Source organism: Osmerus eperlanus, chromosome 5, assembly GCF_963692335.1.
Source record: "Osmerus eperlanus chromosome 5, fOsmEpe2.1, whole genome shotgun sequence".
NCBI lineage: Eukaryota > Metazoa > Chordata > Actinopteri > Osmeriformes > Osmeridae > Osmerus > Osmerus eperlanus.
This window is the reverse complement of record NC_085022.1, coordinates 6091109-6108334: the sequence shown is the minus strand read 5'-3', so window position 1 is coordinate 6108334 and position 17226 is coordinate 6091109. Positions and strand designations below refer to the sequence as shown.

General features: G+C 47.6%; 1 protein-coding gene and 1 non-coding gene across 4 annotated transcripts; one reads left to right on the top strand and one right to left on the bottom strand.

Moving 5' to 3' along the window:
• Nucleotides 1-1240: 1240 nt before the first annotated feature.
• On the bottom strand, nucleotides 1241-16936 carry elmo3 (engulfment and cell motility 3). Of its 3 annotated transcripts, none has more exons than XM_062461384.1 (21): nucleotides 16750-16936; nucleotides 14797-14908; nucleotides 14189-14229; nucleotides 13992-14064; nucleotides 13275-13325; nucleotides 12949-13118; nucleotides 11969-12068; nucleotides 11664-11815; nucleotides 11375-11453; nucleotides 9661-9711; nucleotides 9383-9505; nucleotides 9071-9193; nucleotides 8753-8857; nucleotides 8465-8573; nucleotides 7467-7603; nucleotides 3815-3978; nucleotides 2954-3066; nucleotides 2347-2451; nucleotides 2142-2221; nucleotides 1825-1905; nucleotides 1241-1530 (listed from the first exon to the last, which is right to left on the bottom strand). In XM_062461384.1, the coding sequence occupies exons 2-21, from the start codon at nucleotides 14872-14874 to the stop codon at nucleotides 1318-1320; spliced, it is 2148 nt and encodes a 715-aa protein (XP_062317368.1). In that variant the 5' UTR covers nucleotides 14875-14908; nucleotides 16750-16936; the 3' UTR covers nucleotides 1241-1317. The 3 variants fall into 3 exon arrangements, with proteins under 3 accessions (XP_062317368.1, XP_062317369.1, XP_062317371.1); XM_062461385.1 differs by having other exon boundaries at nucleotides 14797-14904; XM_062461387.1 differs by lacking the exons at nucleotides 7467-7603; nucleotides 8465-8573; nucleotides 8753-8857; ... (10 more) ...; nucleotides 14797-14908; nucleotides 16750-16936 and adding an exon at nucleotides 5064-5224.
• On the top strand, nucleotides 10995-11065 carry trnag-gcc (transfer RNA glycine (anticodon GCC)). Its single transcript has one exon. It is a non-coding gene; the product is annotated as a tRNA-Gly (tRNA).
• Nucleotides 16937-17226: the final 290 nt, after the last annotated feature.

The following is a 17226-nucleotide window of genomic DNA, read 5'->3' as shown; positions in this document are numbered from 1 at the left end:
CCAGATGCCCTGCCCAGACAAGACTATGAAAGGACCGTCAAACACACTAATTGAAATGATCTTTAAAGATAAAAAGGGCTCATACATTTATAAATAGAATCTTAACAGGCATGTCTCTATTTTATTCTGTCTTAATTGCTTTTATTTGGAACCACAGGACTGTGTTGAACCTGACAGCCTTAGTTCCTGGTTTGGGCCCAACCATCAGCCCACCATAGCCTAGTCTCACCCAGTCCTGCCTCCCCCCACCTCAGTCCTGCCTCCCCCCACCTCAGTCCTGCCTCCCCCACCTCAGTCCTGCCTCCCCCACCCCAGTCCTGCCTCCCCCCACCTCAGTCCTGCCTCCCCCCACCCCAGTCCTGCCTCCCCCCACCCAAGTCCTGCCTCCCCCACCTCAGTCCTGCCTCCCCCACCTCAGTCCTGCCTCCCTCCACCTCAGTCCTGCCTCCCCCACCTCAGTCCTGCCTCCCCCCACCCCAGTCCTGCCTCCCCCCACCTCAGTCCTGCCTCCCTCCACCTCAGTCCTGCCTCCCCCACCCCAGTCCTGCCTCCCTCCACCCCAGTCCTGCCTCCCCCCACCTCAGTCCTGCCTCCCCCACCTCAGTCCTGCCTCCCCCACCTCAGTCCTGCCTCCCCCCACCTCAGTCCTGCCTCCCCCACCTCAGTCCTGCCTCCCCCCACCTCAGTCCTGCCTCCCCCACCTCAGTCCTGCCTCCCCCACCTCAGTCCTGCCTCCCCCCACCTCAGTCCTGCCTCCCCCCACCCCAGTCCTGCCTCCCCCCACCTCAGTCCTGCCTCCCCCACCTCAGTCCTGCCTCCCCCCACCCCAGTCCTGCCTCCCCCACCTCAGTCCTGCCTGCCCCCAGCTCAGTCCTGCCTCCCCCCACCTCAGTCCTGCCTCCCCCACCTCAGTCCTGCCTCCCTCCACCTCAGTCCTGCCTCCCCCACCTCAGTCCTGCCTCCCCCCATCCCAGTCCTGCCTCCCCCCACCTCAGTCCTGCCTCCCCCCACCCCAGTCCTGCCTCCCCCACCCCAGTCCTGCCTCCCCCCACCTCAGTCCTGCCTCCCCCACCTCAGTCCTGCCTCCCCCCACCCCAGTCCTGCCTCCCCCCACCCCAGTCCTGCCTCCCCCACCCCAGTCCTGCCTCCCCCACCTCAGTCCTGCCTCCCCCACCCCAGTCCTGCCTCCCCCACCCCAGTCCTGCCTCCCCCACCTCAGTCCTGCCTCCCCCCACCCCTGTCCTAAGCTCCACCCCAGAATTTTGAGCCTCAAGCCCCATCCTGCCTCCTGCCAGCCCCAGCCCCCATCTCCATATATTACTGCTCTGCCTGACTGAAGTCATAACAGAAGTTAAAGTTGCTGGGGGGTTTAGGTACAGGGGGGGCATGGTCTGGGATCTGCACGTTTTCCAGGTCCAGGAGGCGGAGTTTGATCTCCATGGAGAGGAGGATCTCCAGCTCGCTGCGCATGCACTCACTGCTCATGTCCTTCCCCAGGAGCACGCTCAGTCCGTCCGTCCACAGGCAGAACTGAGGGGGGGGAGGATCCCGGGGGGGTGAGCGGGAGATGACAAAGTAGGGAGGTAGTGTATACAGAGAGAAGGAGAGAGAGGGAAGGAGGGAGGGAGGAAGGAAGGGGAGAAAGGCAAGTTAGCAAGAGATACAGACAAACACCAAACTTTATGGCTCATAGAGGTTCGTTAAGCTGACAGAAACATGGTTTGATTATGTATTTTATCGGGACAAAACCATTTCAGACACACAGCAGACCAGATCGAGGATGTCTTCCTCTGTGTGTCCAAACTGTACAATACAGTCACTTACATCTGTCCGGGAAGAGGCTATGAAGTTCAGGCTGTACTCCTCCACATCATACGTGATGCTGAAGGCCAAGTCCAGATTCTCCTGCAAGAGTGGGTGCATGGTTGGGGCCGGGCAAATGAAGGCACTACTTCCCACCCGGAAACTAATTCAACATCCAGAATACTAATGGGTTCATTTAGCAGACACTTTCCTCCCAAGCGGCGAGCAGGGGGGAATTTGAACCTGTCTACTCTACCAGTAAGCTATACCCATCCCCCTCTCAGGTAACCATGGGCCACTAGTGGTGAGAGGAATGTGAGGAGTGTGGAGGCACCAACCTTGGTCTGCTTCCCCTTGTTCTCTTTCATGTGTGGACAGTCCTTCCCCATCAGTAAAGCCTTAATCTCTGCAACAGGGACTGCAGAAGTAGAGCAGAGGGGGGTGAGGAGGAGACGAGAGAAATGTGTGTGTGTGGGGGGGGGGGGGGAGAAGAGAGGAGAGGAGGAAACGATGTACACATGCAGCTCAGAGGAAGCGACTCACTTTTTTCTTGCAGCATCTCGATGGGCGGAGCCTCTGTGTCCTCCTCCACGTCGCCATAGTGAAGGACTTTGTGATTAGGTGACAGGCGACAGTACCACAGCTTATCTGAAACGGCCAATGGGAAACATCAGAGCGGGTCTCCCTTCTCTAATCCACAGAGCTGCTATCTGCTGAGATGGTGTCTGGGAATCTTCACTTGGCTTAAGGGCACCGACAGCAGCCCTTAGTACAGGACGCCCTGTGATCCCTACAAACGTGTACTTTATTTCTCTGTATGTTGCATTTGACATCCTGTTGTACCACTCTCATAACAGACTGAACCCCCTAAATTATTTGATGTTACACTTCAGATGTTATGTTTTTGCTGCATTGTACCATTTATTACTGTAGCTGAGATATGATTATTGCACCGCTTTCGGTAGCATTACTTAGGCGCTTTACTGGCTAAATACAAAACCGTAAATACAAGACCACCGAAATACTGCTAGAACTCTACACATCTGATCCTTGAATTTTTGCTGTTCCTTCTATATGCACTGTTTTCATGTTGCTTTGGATAAAAGCGTCTGCTAAACGACTAAACGGTAAATGAGACGGTCGGTCTCACCCTGTCTGCGACGGCTGCTGATCTTGCGGAAGAGTGTTCCCTGACACAGACGGTTCAGTCTCTGCTGGCGAATCAGCTCCAGCAACTCAGGCTTCAAACGCTCCTTCAGCTCTCTAACACACGCACGCACACACACACCACAAAACACACCGTCAGTCCCATCGAGCGAAACACAACTTATTCTGCTTACTACTACTCCTACTACTACTACTACACACATACCTAGCTAGACAGAGACACATTCCTAACTGGAAACACATTCCTAGCTAGACACACATACGTAACTAGACACATACCTAGCTAGACACACAGTGTCAGACAAAGCCATAACGTCATATCCAGCAGCTTTAGAGCTGGTTCAGTGTTAGTATACAGACACAGACAGTGACTCTGACGAACATGTCGTTTGGTGACAAACATAGCAGAGAGAGTGGGTGACAAAATGGCTGGTTCAATAAGGGTAAAAACTACACAGCACACAGGCAGACACAGGTGGTCAGGGCGAAATGTTCTCCAAGCCGCACCTGGCAGGTGCGGATTGTTCTAGAGAAGGTTGTAGAGGGTCTAGAGGAAAGGTTGTAGGGAAGGTTCTAGAGAGAAGGTTCTAGAGAATGTTCCACAAAGAACGTTCTACAGAGAAGGTCCTATAGAGAGGGTTTCAGAGAGAAGCTTCTACAGAGAAGGTTCTACAAAGATAATTCCAGAGAATGGTTCTAGATAAATGTATACGATTATATAATTATAGTAAGAAGGTTCTAGATATTGTTCTACAAAGACTGTTTGACAGAGAAGGTTGCGGAGTGTGTTCTAGCAGGAGGGTTTTACAGAGAAGGTTCTAGAAAAGGTTCTAGAGAAGCTCACAGGACAGGGGGCGCAAGGGTCTCCTCCTGATGCAGACGCTCCGTTTGCCTCAGCTTCAGGATCTCACTGTAGTTCAGGGCGTTGACCTTGTTCTTGAACAGTTCCAGGGACGTGGGCTTACTGGACAGGGTCCTGGTGATCTGCTCACGCACCACTTGCATCACCTGCAGGAGGGACCGGAGACAGACCGGAGTACAGTCATCTATCACACCTTCACTAGGAGAGGAGGAAGATGGGGTGATGTGGGAGGGGGGGGTTCATGAGTGAGGGGGAGACAAAGGAAAGGGGTATTGACCATGAGAGGAAAAAACGACAGGGGGAGAACGAGAGAAAGAGAGCGAGAGAAAGCAGGAGAGAAGAAAACAGAGAGGAAAACGGGAAGTGAGGAGAGAAAGAGTGAGAGAGGGAGCAGAGAGAGCAGGAGAGGGGGGGTAACATAGAACATGACAGAGCAGGGTGTACAGAGAAAGAGGCTCTGTGTGTGTGTGTGTGTGTGTGTGTGTGTGTGTGTGTGTGTGTGTATGCGTGTGCGTTCGCACACGCAATACACTCTGGTATTGCGGTCACAGTTGCACAGGGGAAAATCCATAAAACTAAAATCCATAGTTCACTCATCAAAACCAAACTCTGAACGTGCACACACACAGAAAAACGGATCTTCTTAATCTCTTCCCAAGTCGCAAGTGTCCCCTGTTTGGTCCCCACTCCTGTCCCCCGGCACACACCGAAGTATACTCACTAAGACTTCCCCTTGGAGATGGGGACAGTACCCAATCATCTGTCAGACAGACAGATCAATGATCCATCTATTCATCTCTCTATGTATCAATTGACCACCAGGTCAGGTTTTTTATTTTATTTGACTGTTCACTCACTGGGGATGTTAGCATATTGGTTAGCTTCACATCGATGGGCTACAGTCCGCAAAGCAACACTGACACAGCCGCTCACCATAGCTGACTATGAGACTGAAATACGTTCTACAGGTTAGCACACACAGTCCAGAAATACATGTCATGAAAGGTGCTGTTAGCATACACATTAGCATACAAGTATTCTATTCAGCATGTGTATTTAGGTTATCTATTCATTCAAATACTTACAGAAACCGAGACTAACATTAGGACATATCTTAGCCATATATTCTTTGAAATGTACGACAATAAATTCAGATAAGTACCACCACACATTGGCAACAGCACTACAGTACACACAAGTTCAACGAACCACAAACGTGCCAAGCTCTCACCTCCATTATGCTTTCCTACTAGTTTAACCACTAGTTAAGGTGTCCAGTCAAATGAGAAATGGAGAGGAAAATGAGGAATGAGGAGAAGAGTGTAGGGAGAGTGAATCCGATTTATCATGAGCTCAACCAGCATTGGAGCTGTTTTGTAAACAGACAACCTGATAGTCACACACACCCCTGTCCAGCCCCGCTCTCTCTCCCCTAACACTAGAGTTCTCATGGACTGACCAATAGGAGAACCCCTGAGCGCTGATCTCACCGAAGCACCTGCCCCTTTTCCCTCGTAATCTCGTGTGTCTGGTGTGTGTGTGTGTGTGTGTGGACACCAATATCGACCCCCTCACAAACATACACTCTAGCATCCCTCCAATAATGCAAATACCTTTCACGCACACACACAGCCCCCCCCCCCCCCCAGCTGGAAGTGGAGAGTTGCCAAAAGCAATTAACGGCTAAAATCAAGAAGAGTTAGGGGGGGTTATTGGGGGAGAGAGAGAGAGACACAGAGCTGTGTGTGTGTGTGTGTGTGTGTGTGTGTGCTAAAAGCCAAATATAGCCCATCAGTGTGGCAGGCTGTCTGGATGAGGTGTAGAATGTAACCCTGTCAGAGACAAGGACCGAGGAAAATGAAAGGACGCTGTTCCTATATAACCGAAAACCTGGGACATCTCGAAATATCTTTTACAGAATCGACCAATATTAAGAACACCAACAGTGCCATTGTTTGAGCTCATTGGTTATGCACAACAGAGATATTGGAAAGCAATTCCAACAGCAACTCTTCAACACAAATGAAATCAAGTGAGCCTTGAGAAGCTGGGCCCTAACAGACAGGTCTGAGACGGCTCCAAGTGAAATAAAATACAATTCTTTGTAAAGCCCATTTTCCAAGCAATGTCACCGAGGGCTTAACAGATGCCCATAGAATTGGACCTAAAACAACCTAAAACCCTCAAGAAAGACAAGGAAAAACGTCTAAATGCATAAATGTAAATGTAAAAAAAAATTGAAGAAAGACAGTGGGTGAATCGGCTGAATACAATTCTGCCGTAAGAGTGGAGTTCAAAGTAAACATTTGCAAGTGATTCCTAATGTCCAAGTCTGGTGCGTTGTTGTTCTCCAGAGGTCTGTGTGTTGTGTCATTACTGCTGATGTTACCATGCCTTTGTGTGAACCTGCCCCTGTGAATCTGCCACCCCGCCGGTGTCTCTTTGTGCCTCTAATGCCCCATTGTCCACAGGTCAGGGCATTGTGGGTAGGGAGCAGTGGGTGCACACAAAGGCAGGCCGCTTGGCCGGACGCTGGCCCCCGGGAGGGTCAAAAGGTTGCGTGTTTACGAGAGGAGCAGAGCGGAGAGGACAGGGGTACTTTGTCAAACATGTCTGTGGACGGGATGCGCCTGAATACAAGCTCGCTCTGAGAGAAACCTGGTAGTTAGCATCAGAAAGGAGATGCAGGCTATCACCTAGAAGCCTGCTGGTCACTGGAATATGAACCCCATTCAACCACCTCAAAGAGCTTTTGCTGTTGTGTTCAACCCCCTCATAGACAAGCCTCCAGGAGCCACAGTCTAGTCTAGACTGGACATCTGGTCTTATGCTGCTCCACCACTACACTAATCCTAACTGGTCGAACCCTATCTAGTATAACTGGTCTAGATCTAACATCCCTGTCCTGATGGTGTTGCACTACTGTTGCCATGGCTCCTGCCAAACTTTGATATGCTATCCACAGGTAATGTCTCGGTTTTCGGACTTGGGGTCAGTCCAATCCAGAAGCATATTGAACTTTAAATACATTAACAGCTAATAAGCGTCTAGTCCAGATGACCAACCTGATATTCAGGGTAGTTGGCATCGCAGAATTGTGGCAGAGCACTCAATCATTACTTCATTAATTTATTCATTAAATCATTGTTTATTTGTTCGCTTGTTCATTATTTCATAATCTCATCAATATTCTATTGTTATCACATGATCAATGTCTCCAGCTCATGACCCAGGACTAACGGCTATGGATCTATATGCCTGAAATAAAGTTGAATTTAATTGAAATTAACCTCTAGTCCATCTGGTCCGATGCCACAGACCTACTTCTAGACCTCTGTGGAAAAGATACTGGCTGTTTTTGTGCTGTGATGTGGCGACTGGTAAATACACTATAAACTATACACTATACACTTCTGATCCCTGATTTTCTGCTGTATTTTCTATCCGTTTGTATGTCGTTTTAGAGCAAAGCTCCTGCTATGTCAAAACGTCATGTTTACACAGTCACGCCCTACAAAGAGTAAACCCACACCTAGTGTAACAGTGTAAAACTTTGGTTACCCCACACCCTAATTTAAACAGTGGGCTGGGCAGCTCATGGGACCGACGGCAGATATGGTTTGGGTTTGGGCACCTTGTCAAAGTCCTCCTGTGTGGCTCTCATCTCCTTCCAGGTCTTGTTGACCAGCTGGATGCAGACGCAGAACAGCTCCTCCAGAAGCCGATCCTGGGAGAAGAAGATGGGGTGGTAGTTGGACCCAGTCTCTGACGCTGGGAGAGGGGGTGGGGGTGTAGAGGAGGAAGGAGAGGCGGCAGGGGAGAGCAGGAGAGGTGGAGAAGATAAAGAGGGGAAGAGAAAGGCAGATAGAGAGAGAAATAGAAAGAATATGGGTGTAAATTAAATGTATACAATATATAGTATATTTGAGATGCCAGACCAGACCAGACCAGGCCAGACCTAACTTTTACAGTATATGTATTTCAGTATTTGAAGATCCCATGACATGCTGTTTTTGGATGCTTTTATATAGGCGTTAGTGGTCCCCTAATACTGTTTTTGAAGTTTTTTCCCGAAATTCAGCCTTGGTGCAGAATTACAGCCACTACAAGCAGTCCCACAATGAGCTTTCCTCAGGACGTGCTGTTTCTGTGTCTGTAGCTTTAAATGCTATGAGGAGGAGAGAGGCGGGGCTAACTGCCATGCTTCGGTCTTTTGCGAGCCATGATGTCTCTAGGAAAACCAATACCGCGCTCGCACGTCCGTAGCTCATTTTCTCATTGGTGGGCCAAATTCTCTGTGCGGGCAAAGCAGAGAAAGGGGAGGTAACCTTCGGTTTTATGACATCATAAACCCAGCATTTTCAAAACCGAGCGTTTCAGCTTTCATTTTCTCAAAAGGCGGAGAAGAATACCCAGGGCTTGGATTACACCTATCGAAATTTCTAGCCACTGGGGGACCAAAGGCAGGCTAGGGGAACTCATATTAATGTTAAATAACCTCCTAAAGTGAACATTTCATGTCATGGGACCTTTAAGATTTACATTCCATTGTTCTTTTTTATATTATTCTATAAAGCATCATTTGGTTTGAGAAAAGAGGAGTTATATAAATAACAAATATTTTTTACTCACGGGGCTCTCCGATGCGTAGGATCTCACAAAGGATGAGGGTGAGCTGGATGCTGCTCCGGGCAAAAGGACACTCATGCTTATCCTCTCTGCTGCTGTTCTCCAGGACAAACTGAGGGAGGGAGGGAGGTTCCCCAAGTGGAATAGAAGGGTTTGAAACCAAGACAGATTGAGTCACCAATGACCTCGGTTTTCCCTCCGCCCCTGCACCTCTTTCCCCAACCACACCCCTTCCATCCCTCACCCTCCCTAACCAACCTCCACCCGCCCCCACCACCACCACCACCTCACCCTGCTGTAAGCGTCTGGGTAGCGGGAGGCAAAGTAGGCCATGGTGTCCAGGGCTAGGAGGCCTGGGGGGGTCCGGACCAGGTCCTGGCCAGGGTTACTGTTGTTCTACAGAGACGGAACACATACACACACCAATTCAGCCACACATTTATATGCACACACACACAAACACGCCAACACACAACACACACACAGGACAGCTGTTTAAATCGTGGCTAGATGGATAGATGGCAGTGATGACAGACAACCTTTTTGTGTTGTAGTGAACTCATTTCTTACAGGTAGAAACACAGTAGTCCTAGCTCAGGTTGCACTCACAGAGAAGCCAAGCTTCTTGAACTCCTTGGCGCAGAGCGACCGTCGTCTCTCGTTGCTCAGACTGTTCTCACTCTCCATTTCAAACGCCGCCTGGCGGAGACCATGCAGGATCTCCCTCTGGTCCTGCAGGAGAAGGGGAGGGAAGAGGGGAGGGGAGGGGTGGAGGGGAGGGAGAGGGGAGGGGAGGGAGGAGGGGAAGGAAAGAGGGGAGGGGAGGGAGGAGGCCAGACATGGAGAAAAGGGGGTGACGAAGTGTCCATGTTTTATCCCGTTTATTGTGTGTATGTATGTGTGTGTGTGTGTGTGTCTAACCTGGTTGTAAGAGTCCAAGGGCGTCCTCATCCTCTGCTCCAGGTGGTTAAGAGTGACAGACTGCAGCACGTACAGATAGTGAGCCATCTCATCCCCGACCGACGCAGAACTGTGGATGATGTTCTGCAGGACCACAAACAACCAGGAGCAGGTCACACACCTTCACCCATCATCCCCTCACCAGCATCAAGTCCTCTCCTGTCATGTTCTGGTGTAGGGGAACCTCCATCTATAGCTTCATATGCAGCTAGACGTGCAGGATATGCTCATAACCGTACCTTGTAAATGTACTGACGAAGGTTCTTCTTTCCGAGGTATGCAAACAAATCCTGAGAAGGATCAACACTGTCAGGTTCACTACATCATAACAACATATTCACCATATTGGCACAGGTGGAGCAATACATTATTTTTACATTTTATGTCAATAAAACAATTGTAATTGTATTGTATATTTAATTCTATTCTAGTCCCACTTAGTACTGCTAGTTTATGTACCCTTAGTATAGATAGTCCACATATTTAAATTTTAGGTATATGTTTATTGTATGCACCTTCCTGCCAAAGCAAATTCCTTGTCTGTGCAAACTTTCATGGCGAATAAATCCCATTCTGATTCTGATTCTGATTCTAATTAAGCTTTTGTCCAAAGCTAAAAATAAATACAGGCATACAGTAGTGGTACTTTTGATAGTACGTATCTAATTTTAGGCTTTTGTATTTGAAATTAATATAATATTGCCCCTTTGCATTCCTTATTCACTGGAACAACTTAACTGTAAGTAACTGAACAATTTCCCCTTGGGGATCTACAAAGTTAGCTTGTTTCTTTCTTTCTACCTATCTACAATGCAGTGACCATTTTCCCCACAAGGTGGCAGTAAAAGCTACAGACAGGAGAGGAGGCAGGCGGCAGGAGCAGACATGAGGGGACTTTGCCCCCTGTGAGATGAGATCATCAGGACTGCTAAAGCCCTCTGTTTAGCTTTAATTCAGGAAATCTGGAAAGACTTATCAATGTGCCATGTTTTTTATGCAGAAAGTAGAAGCATTAAAGAAAGCCGGGAGAAGGAGAGAAACGGAGGGTTACATAAAAGAATACGAGCAACAGCTTTGGCTTTATGGTCATTGCTTGAGTAGAGCAGAGTAAAATAGAGAAGAGTAAAGCAGAGCTGAGCAGAGCAGAGCTGAGTAGTAAAAAAAAAAAAAAAGGCAACAGACTAAAATATAAAGAAATACAAAAATCCCATGCACACAACCTGCTCTAGTCAGTCTAAATCTGGAAACTAAATCACTCTAAAATATGCAAAGGAACGTCATAACAGAACAAGAACATGATTCATGAGTTGTCGAGGACTGAGCCTGGGACCCCTTCTCCCACCCGTAGTTAACCCTTTGTTTCTCTCCTTCTCTGAATACAGCTCGCTATTCTCTTCAACTCTTCACTCCTCCCTACAGTCACTCTACACCTCCCCTCCATGCTCCCTCCCACAACCCGTCTCCTCCATCCGTTACGCTCACTCCTCCCCTCCTCCCCTCCTCCAACCCTTTAGTGTGACGACACATTTTTTTCCCTTTCAGAAGGAAAGCAGGCCATTCCACAGAACACAGAGCATTGGTGGTTCAGTGGTAGAATTCTCGCCTGCCACGCGGGAGGCCCGGGTTCGATTCCCGGCCAATGCATGTGACATTTTTGTTGCTTGCTTTGGGTACACAATGACACACTTCGACTATCTCACGAACACTAAACTATCTAATGGAACACTGCACACTTAAAACTATAATTAGTGCAAACATATTGTAAAACAATGTTCCTAAACATATGCTTTCATTTAACATACAAATATCAAATCAAATCATTTCCTCCTATACAAATCATATCCTCCTATAAATGTTCATTTTAAAATGTTATTGACACTTAATTCTATTATGAAAAGCACAAGCATTAGGCTGAATGCTACCAGAGGTATGTGAACCAGAGCACAGCTCTACCTGTCGGTTTGCATCGTCGGCAGTCTGGAGCAAGGCCATCAGGAGAGCCATGGCCTTGGTCTGGATCTGTTGGTTGGTCCTGAGATACAACAAGGAGGAGGAGGGACTATGAGGAGAGATAGGGTTCACAAGGACATAAGGAGTGTGTTTATGTATGAGCCTGTGTGTGCGTGTGTGTGCGCGCGCGCGTGCGTGTAGAGCGAGAGCACCCAATGGACGGGTGAATAAAAGCCTGTAAAGTTACACAACAATGAAATCAAACACACCCAAACTGGGATTGGCTACATACACCTGGAGGTGTGCGATGAGTCTCTCCATGGTGACTTCCTGTTTGACCAGCAGGAAGAGGCTGGTGCTGCTCAGGACCATGCTCTCCAGGATGGCTAGTGACACCTGCTGGATGGAGGCGTCCGCTACCTTGGCGTTCACAAAGCTGGCAATCTGACAGTGAGACAGATGGACACACACACCAACACACACACAAGTGCACGCACGCATTCACACGCATACACACACACACCAGGCAAATAATATGTTTCATGAGAAGACCAAAAGAGAGATAGAGAGAGATGGAGAAAGAGGGAGTCAACTGACCTTCTTGATGAAGACAGAGGAGAGATTCTCCCAAGACACAATTCCATGATCCATCAGCTCCATAAAGCCCGTCAGTGTGTGGGTCATGATCAAAGGGGCCCTGACACACACATACACACACAGCACAGGATGTGACTACATCAGCAGACCCCCCCCCCACACACACACACACACACACACACACACACACACACACACACACACACACACACACACACACACACACACACACACACACAGATGACTGCGGTGAAGAGGTGGACAGGAAGTGACAATCTTATTAAGACAGGAATGTGTGTGATGACTCTTGAGTCCTGAGGCAGGAACTGCTAAACTGGAAGAGACTACTGTATCATAGTCTGCAAGTATACCAAACTACCTGTAAACCTATTCATAATCCTAGACCTGGATTAGGACTATGTTAACTGTCTATGAAGGACTTCCATAGCATTGATGGTTTGAGACTATACTATAAATCAGGCTCCTAGAGTAGTATTCGCTGATTAGCATTAGTTCATTAGCATTAGCCCATTGAGATGGTCCCACAGAGAGAATGTGAGCAAAAGCAAAAATGGGAGTAGAGGGAGGGGTAGAAAAGGTGGAACAGACAGAGAGAGATGTGTTCAGTTGGGCTGTAATCACCTCATATCTCAACACCAGCTTCTATCAAAGCAACACATTCCTCTCCTGCCTGAGCAAATATTCACCGTCAACTACAACCTCAACCCTCCCTCCTTCCCCCCGCCCTCCTTCCCACACACACACGCATGCAGTCCTAGAAACATGAACACCAGAACAGAATTGGGAAAAAAAGAGAGTGTGTGCGCGCATGTGTGCACCAGTGTCTGTGTGTATGTGTATGAGTATGTGGCGTGTGCATGCATGTACCACTGTGTGTGTGCGCGAGTGTGGTGTGTGGCGTGCGTGCGTGCATGCACGCGCATGCACTGTGTGTGCGTGTTTGTGCGCGTGTGACTGACTCTTTAGCCTCCTCCACAATCTCCACCAGCAGGGCGTGTCCATCTCGGCTGATGAACTCCTGAGCAAACGTCACGTCGGTGGACACGCTGGCCAGCTGCTTCAGCGAATCACAGCGCACGCCTGAGTCTGAGCTCTGGATGCCTTTATACAGGTCCTCTGCACAGCGACCCTACACACACATAACATACACACACACCAAACACATACACATAAGCGCACCAGATAAGCTTAAAGTAATGGATTGGCTGTGCAACCATGCGCACACACACGGGAGATACAGTGTGATGGTTGTGGCTGGATAGTGGCCTCCAGCCAGCAGACTCACCGGGGCCTTGGTCAGCCGGAGAATGCAGCCGTTTTTTATATCCAGGCGATTCTAGAGCACACAGACCACAGAGCAGACACAATAATACACATTTATATATAGGGCGTCAGGTGGCTGAGCGGTGAGGGAAGCGGGATAGTAATCTGAAGGTTGCCAGTTCGATTCCCGGCCGTGTCAAATGACGTTGTGTCCTTGGGCAAGGCACTTCACCCTACTTGCCTCAGGGGAATGTCCCTGTACTTACTGTAAGTCGCTCTGGATAAGAGCGTCTGCTAAATGACTAAATGTGAATGTGAATATACACACAACACACTTCACAGGAAACACAGAGGCTATAACTGATGACAATGTTCACACTCAGAGAGAGAGAGAGAGAGAGAGAGAGAGAGAGAGAGAAAGAGAGAGGTGCAATGTGTTATCCACATAAATTCAGTGACCAGCTTCCCATCTGATGGAGGGGCATGTGTTTGAGCTTTCTAAAACGACAGCGGGCTTCCAAATATAGCTCCAGCTGCTACACACACATTCCAAAGGAAGAAATCTACAACCTAAAACAGCTTTACAGGACAAATCACTGGCTACTGTCACAGACTGCATGCACTCTCAGAAGAGAGGAAGATATGACCATGGAGATCAGATAAAGGTGATAAAGGCTTTATCTGTTACATTAAGGTTATATTTGTCAGATAAAAGCTATATTTGTAGTTCTGAACTGACCGATTCAGTGATGTAGGTCTGAACACCATCGGCGTACTGCAAGGCATGGTTTTCAGGACCTTGAAGATTCCATCTGCAAGCAAACATCAAACACACAGTAGCTACTCATACAACTTACATGGTATCTCACTCATACTCACACACGCATAAGGTACGCACATACACTTAGATCACACGCACACAGACCGTACACTCACCCGTCACAGACCTCCTTTATCACTGCTGACAGTGGCTTTTTCTGTACAGACAGACATGATGAAATGCAGTCAGTGCGTTGGAAATAAAGGAGACGTCTCCAAAAAGGTATCACACACAGTCTAGAGTACACACAGGATGGTTGGCTGTACAGGAACCCCAAGTTTAGAGTTACTATTCCTCTGTGCATTTCAGGAAAGACAAGCTTTACTACTTGTATGTCTGTGCCACCATTACCCTATCATTAGTGGTGCCCATGGTGGTCAAACAATCAAATGTTTCGGTGTACTGCGGTAAACCAATCACTGCCCTGTAATTTGTGGCCGGCAACAAGGTCAACCAATCAGATGTTTTTGGTGAGATTTGTCAGTCCATTGGGAGTGTTTCTGATGGGCCGAAGTGTATGAAATATGACTGAATGAACACTACTAACTACCTCCTCCTTTTTTTTTGAAGAACCTTCAAAATCTCCATCAATTACAATTATTAATCAATTTTGACCTATAAAGTGCATCTATATACTGTATACAGCTAATTGGTTTACTTTGAAGAGCCGTGGGTAAGGATTGCCTATGTGATTCCCGACTTATTGTAGCTGCCCAACTCTTACCTGGTCCAGTTGTATGAGTTGCGGGTAGGCCCCAGGCATCTGGATGGCGATCTTCACAATGTCCTTTTGCTGTGGCATCCTGGCTGCTGGGCACGGCCGTCCTCCTTACTGCCTGACAGATAATATCAATGTAGAACAAGAGGGATATAGGAATTCTCATGGTCTGCTAAAAATGACTAAATGTAATGGTCTCTTGATGGCTTCTGAAGAAGTCAAATTGACCGGCTAAGACTGGTGTGTTTGTGAGCTGATGTGGTCAGAACTGCAGTCAGCTGAACTACTAGAGGTTTCGTTTTCAGTTTGGTGATCTTATGTCTTCCTCTTTTAAGATAATTTACTGTGTCTATCAAGCTGAGAGAGCTAATCCCTCTATACTACTAAATCCACAGTCACACACACACACGCATCCATTTCTTCTTCAGCCCTGATTCGGCTTCCATTGGAGACAGTGAAGTTCTTTTCATGCCTTTTCCCAAACATATGGAAACACTACAGCACATTCTGAAAGGACCCTTCTGCATCTGCTTCAGGACAATCTCTCGCTGTCTTTCGCTTTTTCTATTCCATTTTTGTGTGTGTATGTGTGAGAATGTGTGTGTGAGTATGTGTGTGTATATGTGCAAGTACAATCCTCGTTGCCTACTCTTCAATACCTCTAACACACTCTCTACAAAACAAGAAGCTAAAACAGAAACATTTTACTGCTGATGCCAAACTACAGTTTCTATCAAAACAGAAAGCATTCTAACTCCAAACTGCACCTTCAGCTGTTAGGCCACAGACCCTATTAGGACTGGGATTAGGGTTAGGTGTAGAGCAAGGGTTAGGGCTCAGGTTATGGCTAAGGTTAGCTAACCTTCAGCAATCCAACCTTGCACCCTCTAAATCTTAATGCGAACTTGCAACATGCAGGAATGTCACTAACGCACTGTAAACACAGACTGGTAAACATAGCTGGTCCCTAATCAGTTAGAAGAGGAGGAATGCAAGGTAGTTTGTTGAAACATGCTCCAATCACCCCCAGCCAGCAGCACATTCTAAAATAATTTCTCACTAACTAACTTGTGTAATAACAGTTTGAACAGAAGTCCAGTATGTTGAAAGAGGGACCTCCGAGATGAAACATGTGTTCCTTAAACCTGTGTGTATGTGTGTGTATGCACGCATGTGTTCATGTGTGCATGTGTATGAGCACAGGTGTGCTTACATGTGTGTGTTGCCAGTAACCAAATCAATTGTCTGTACTCCTATAAATATCCTGATTCATGCTCCAGCCTTGTGTTACAGCAGGCCTTAACTGTGGCATGGCCCCCCTGACCCTAGAATAACTGTCCTCCTACCCCTTGCTCCCTCAGGGAGAGAGGGAGGGTATGTTCAGCTGCCTGGAATTCCAAACCTGACAGACCACTCTACAAACACACACGTACACAGTTTGTTGTCATCTTATCTGCACCAGTAACCCCAGTTTAGTATCTGTGTTCTTCTGACAAAGACTGTCAGTGGTCGACCCTCCAGTGAAACTGATCCAAGCAGACACACGATTAGCCCAGTCCTCTTTCCCCTGTGGTTCAATTCAGCTGTGAGTTTAGTCACGCTACCTGACACTTGGGATGGGCATGGGAATATTTGGTTTGCTTCAATATAGCACAGCCTGTGGCAATGCACAGCACGAACAAAACTATTACCTTAAAACAAAATGTTTTTACAACCATATAGTTATGATAACTATCATTATAAGCAAAAGCATCTGAGAGACAAATTACATTTCATGTCAGTCTGAGGACAATGAAAGTTGACATAAATTGAGGGAGCACAACACGAATTCAACCTCCAGGTTCTTTTCAATCACGTTCGATAGCCAACATGTTGGTTCTCGTATAGGCAAAGCTAAGCAACAGCACGTAAATAAATCGACAAACTAGTGAGTGAGCTGACATTTTCTTCGATTCCTACCTGTTTCAAAAATAGTTTTACAGTCCTCGCGAAAGAGCCGAGTTCGGAGAAGGTATCATTTGGAGCAGGCTCCCCGAAAATTAACGACAATAATCCGAGATGAAAATATTGATAATGGAAAACCTGGAATATTTCGGTGGAGGGACTTCCTCCAAAGTTTTAGAAGTAATTGACCATTCAAAGTTCCGGGTTTTGCAAAACCACAACCGCCCTCTATAGGCAGACCGCCCCTGCTACTTCCCTTTCTGCATGAATGGAATAGTCCACATTAATTTCAGGAATACCACCCACAAAAAAGTAAAGTGTAAGATACAAATACATAGGCTACAACACTTAGGCCGTGAAAAATGTGTCTCTTTTGGTGACGGAGAATTATCTGAATTGCTGTCTTTGGCTTGTTGCGTTCTCATTCTCAATCTAAAAACATCCATGTATTGAGTCAACTAGCCTAATCCGAGTTGGTTCCCAGGGCACTTA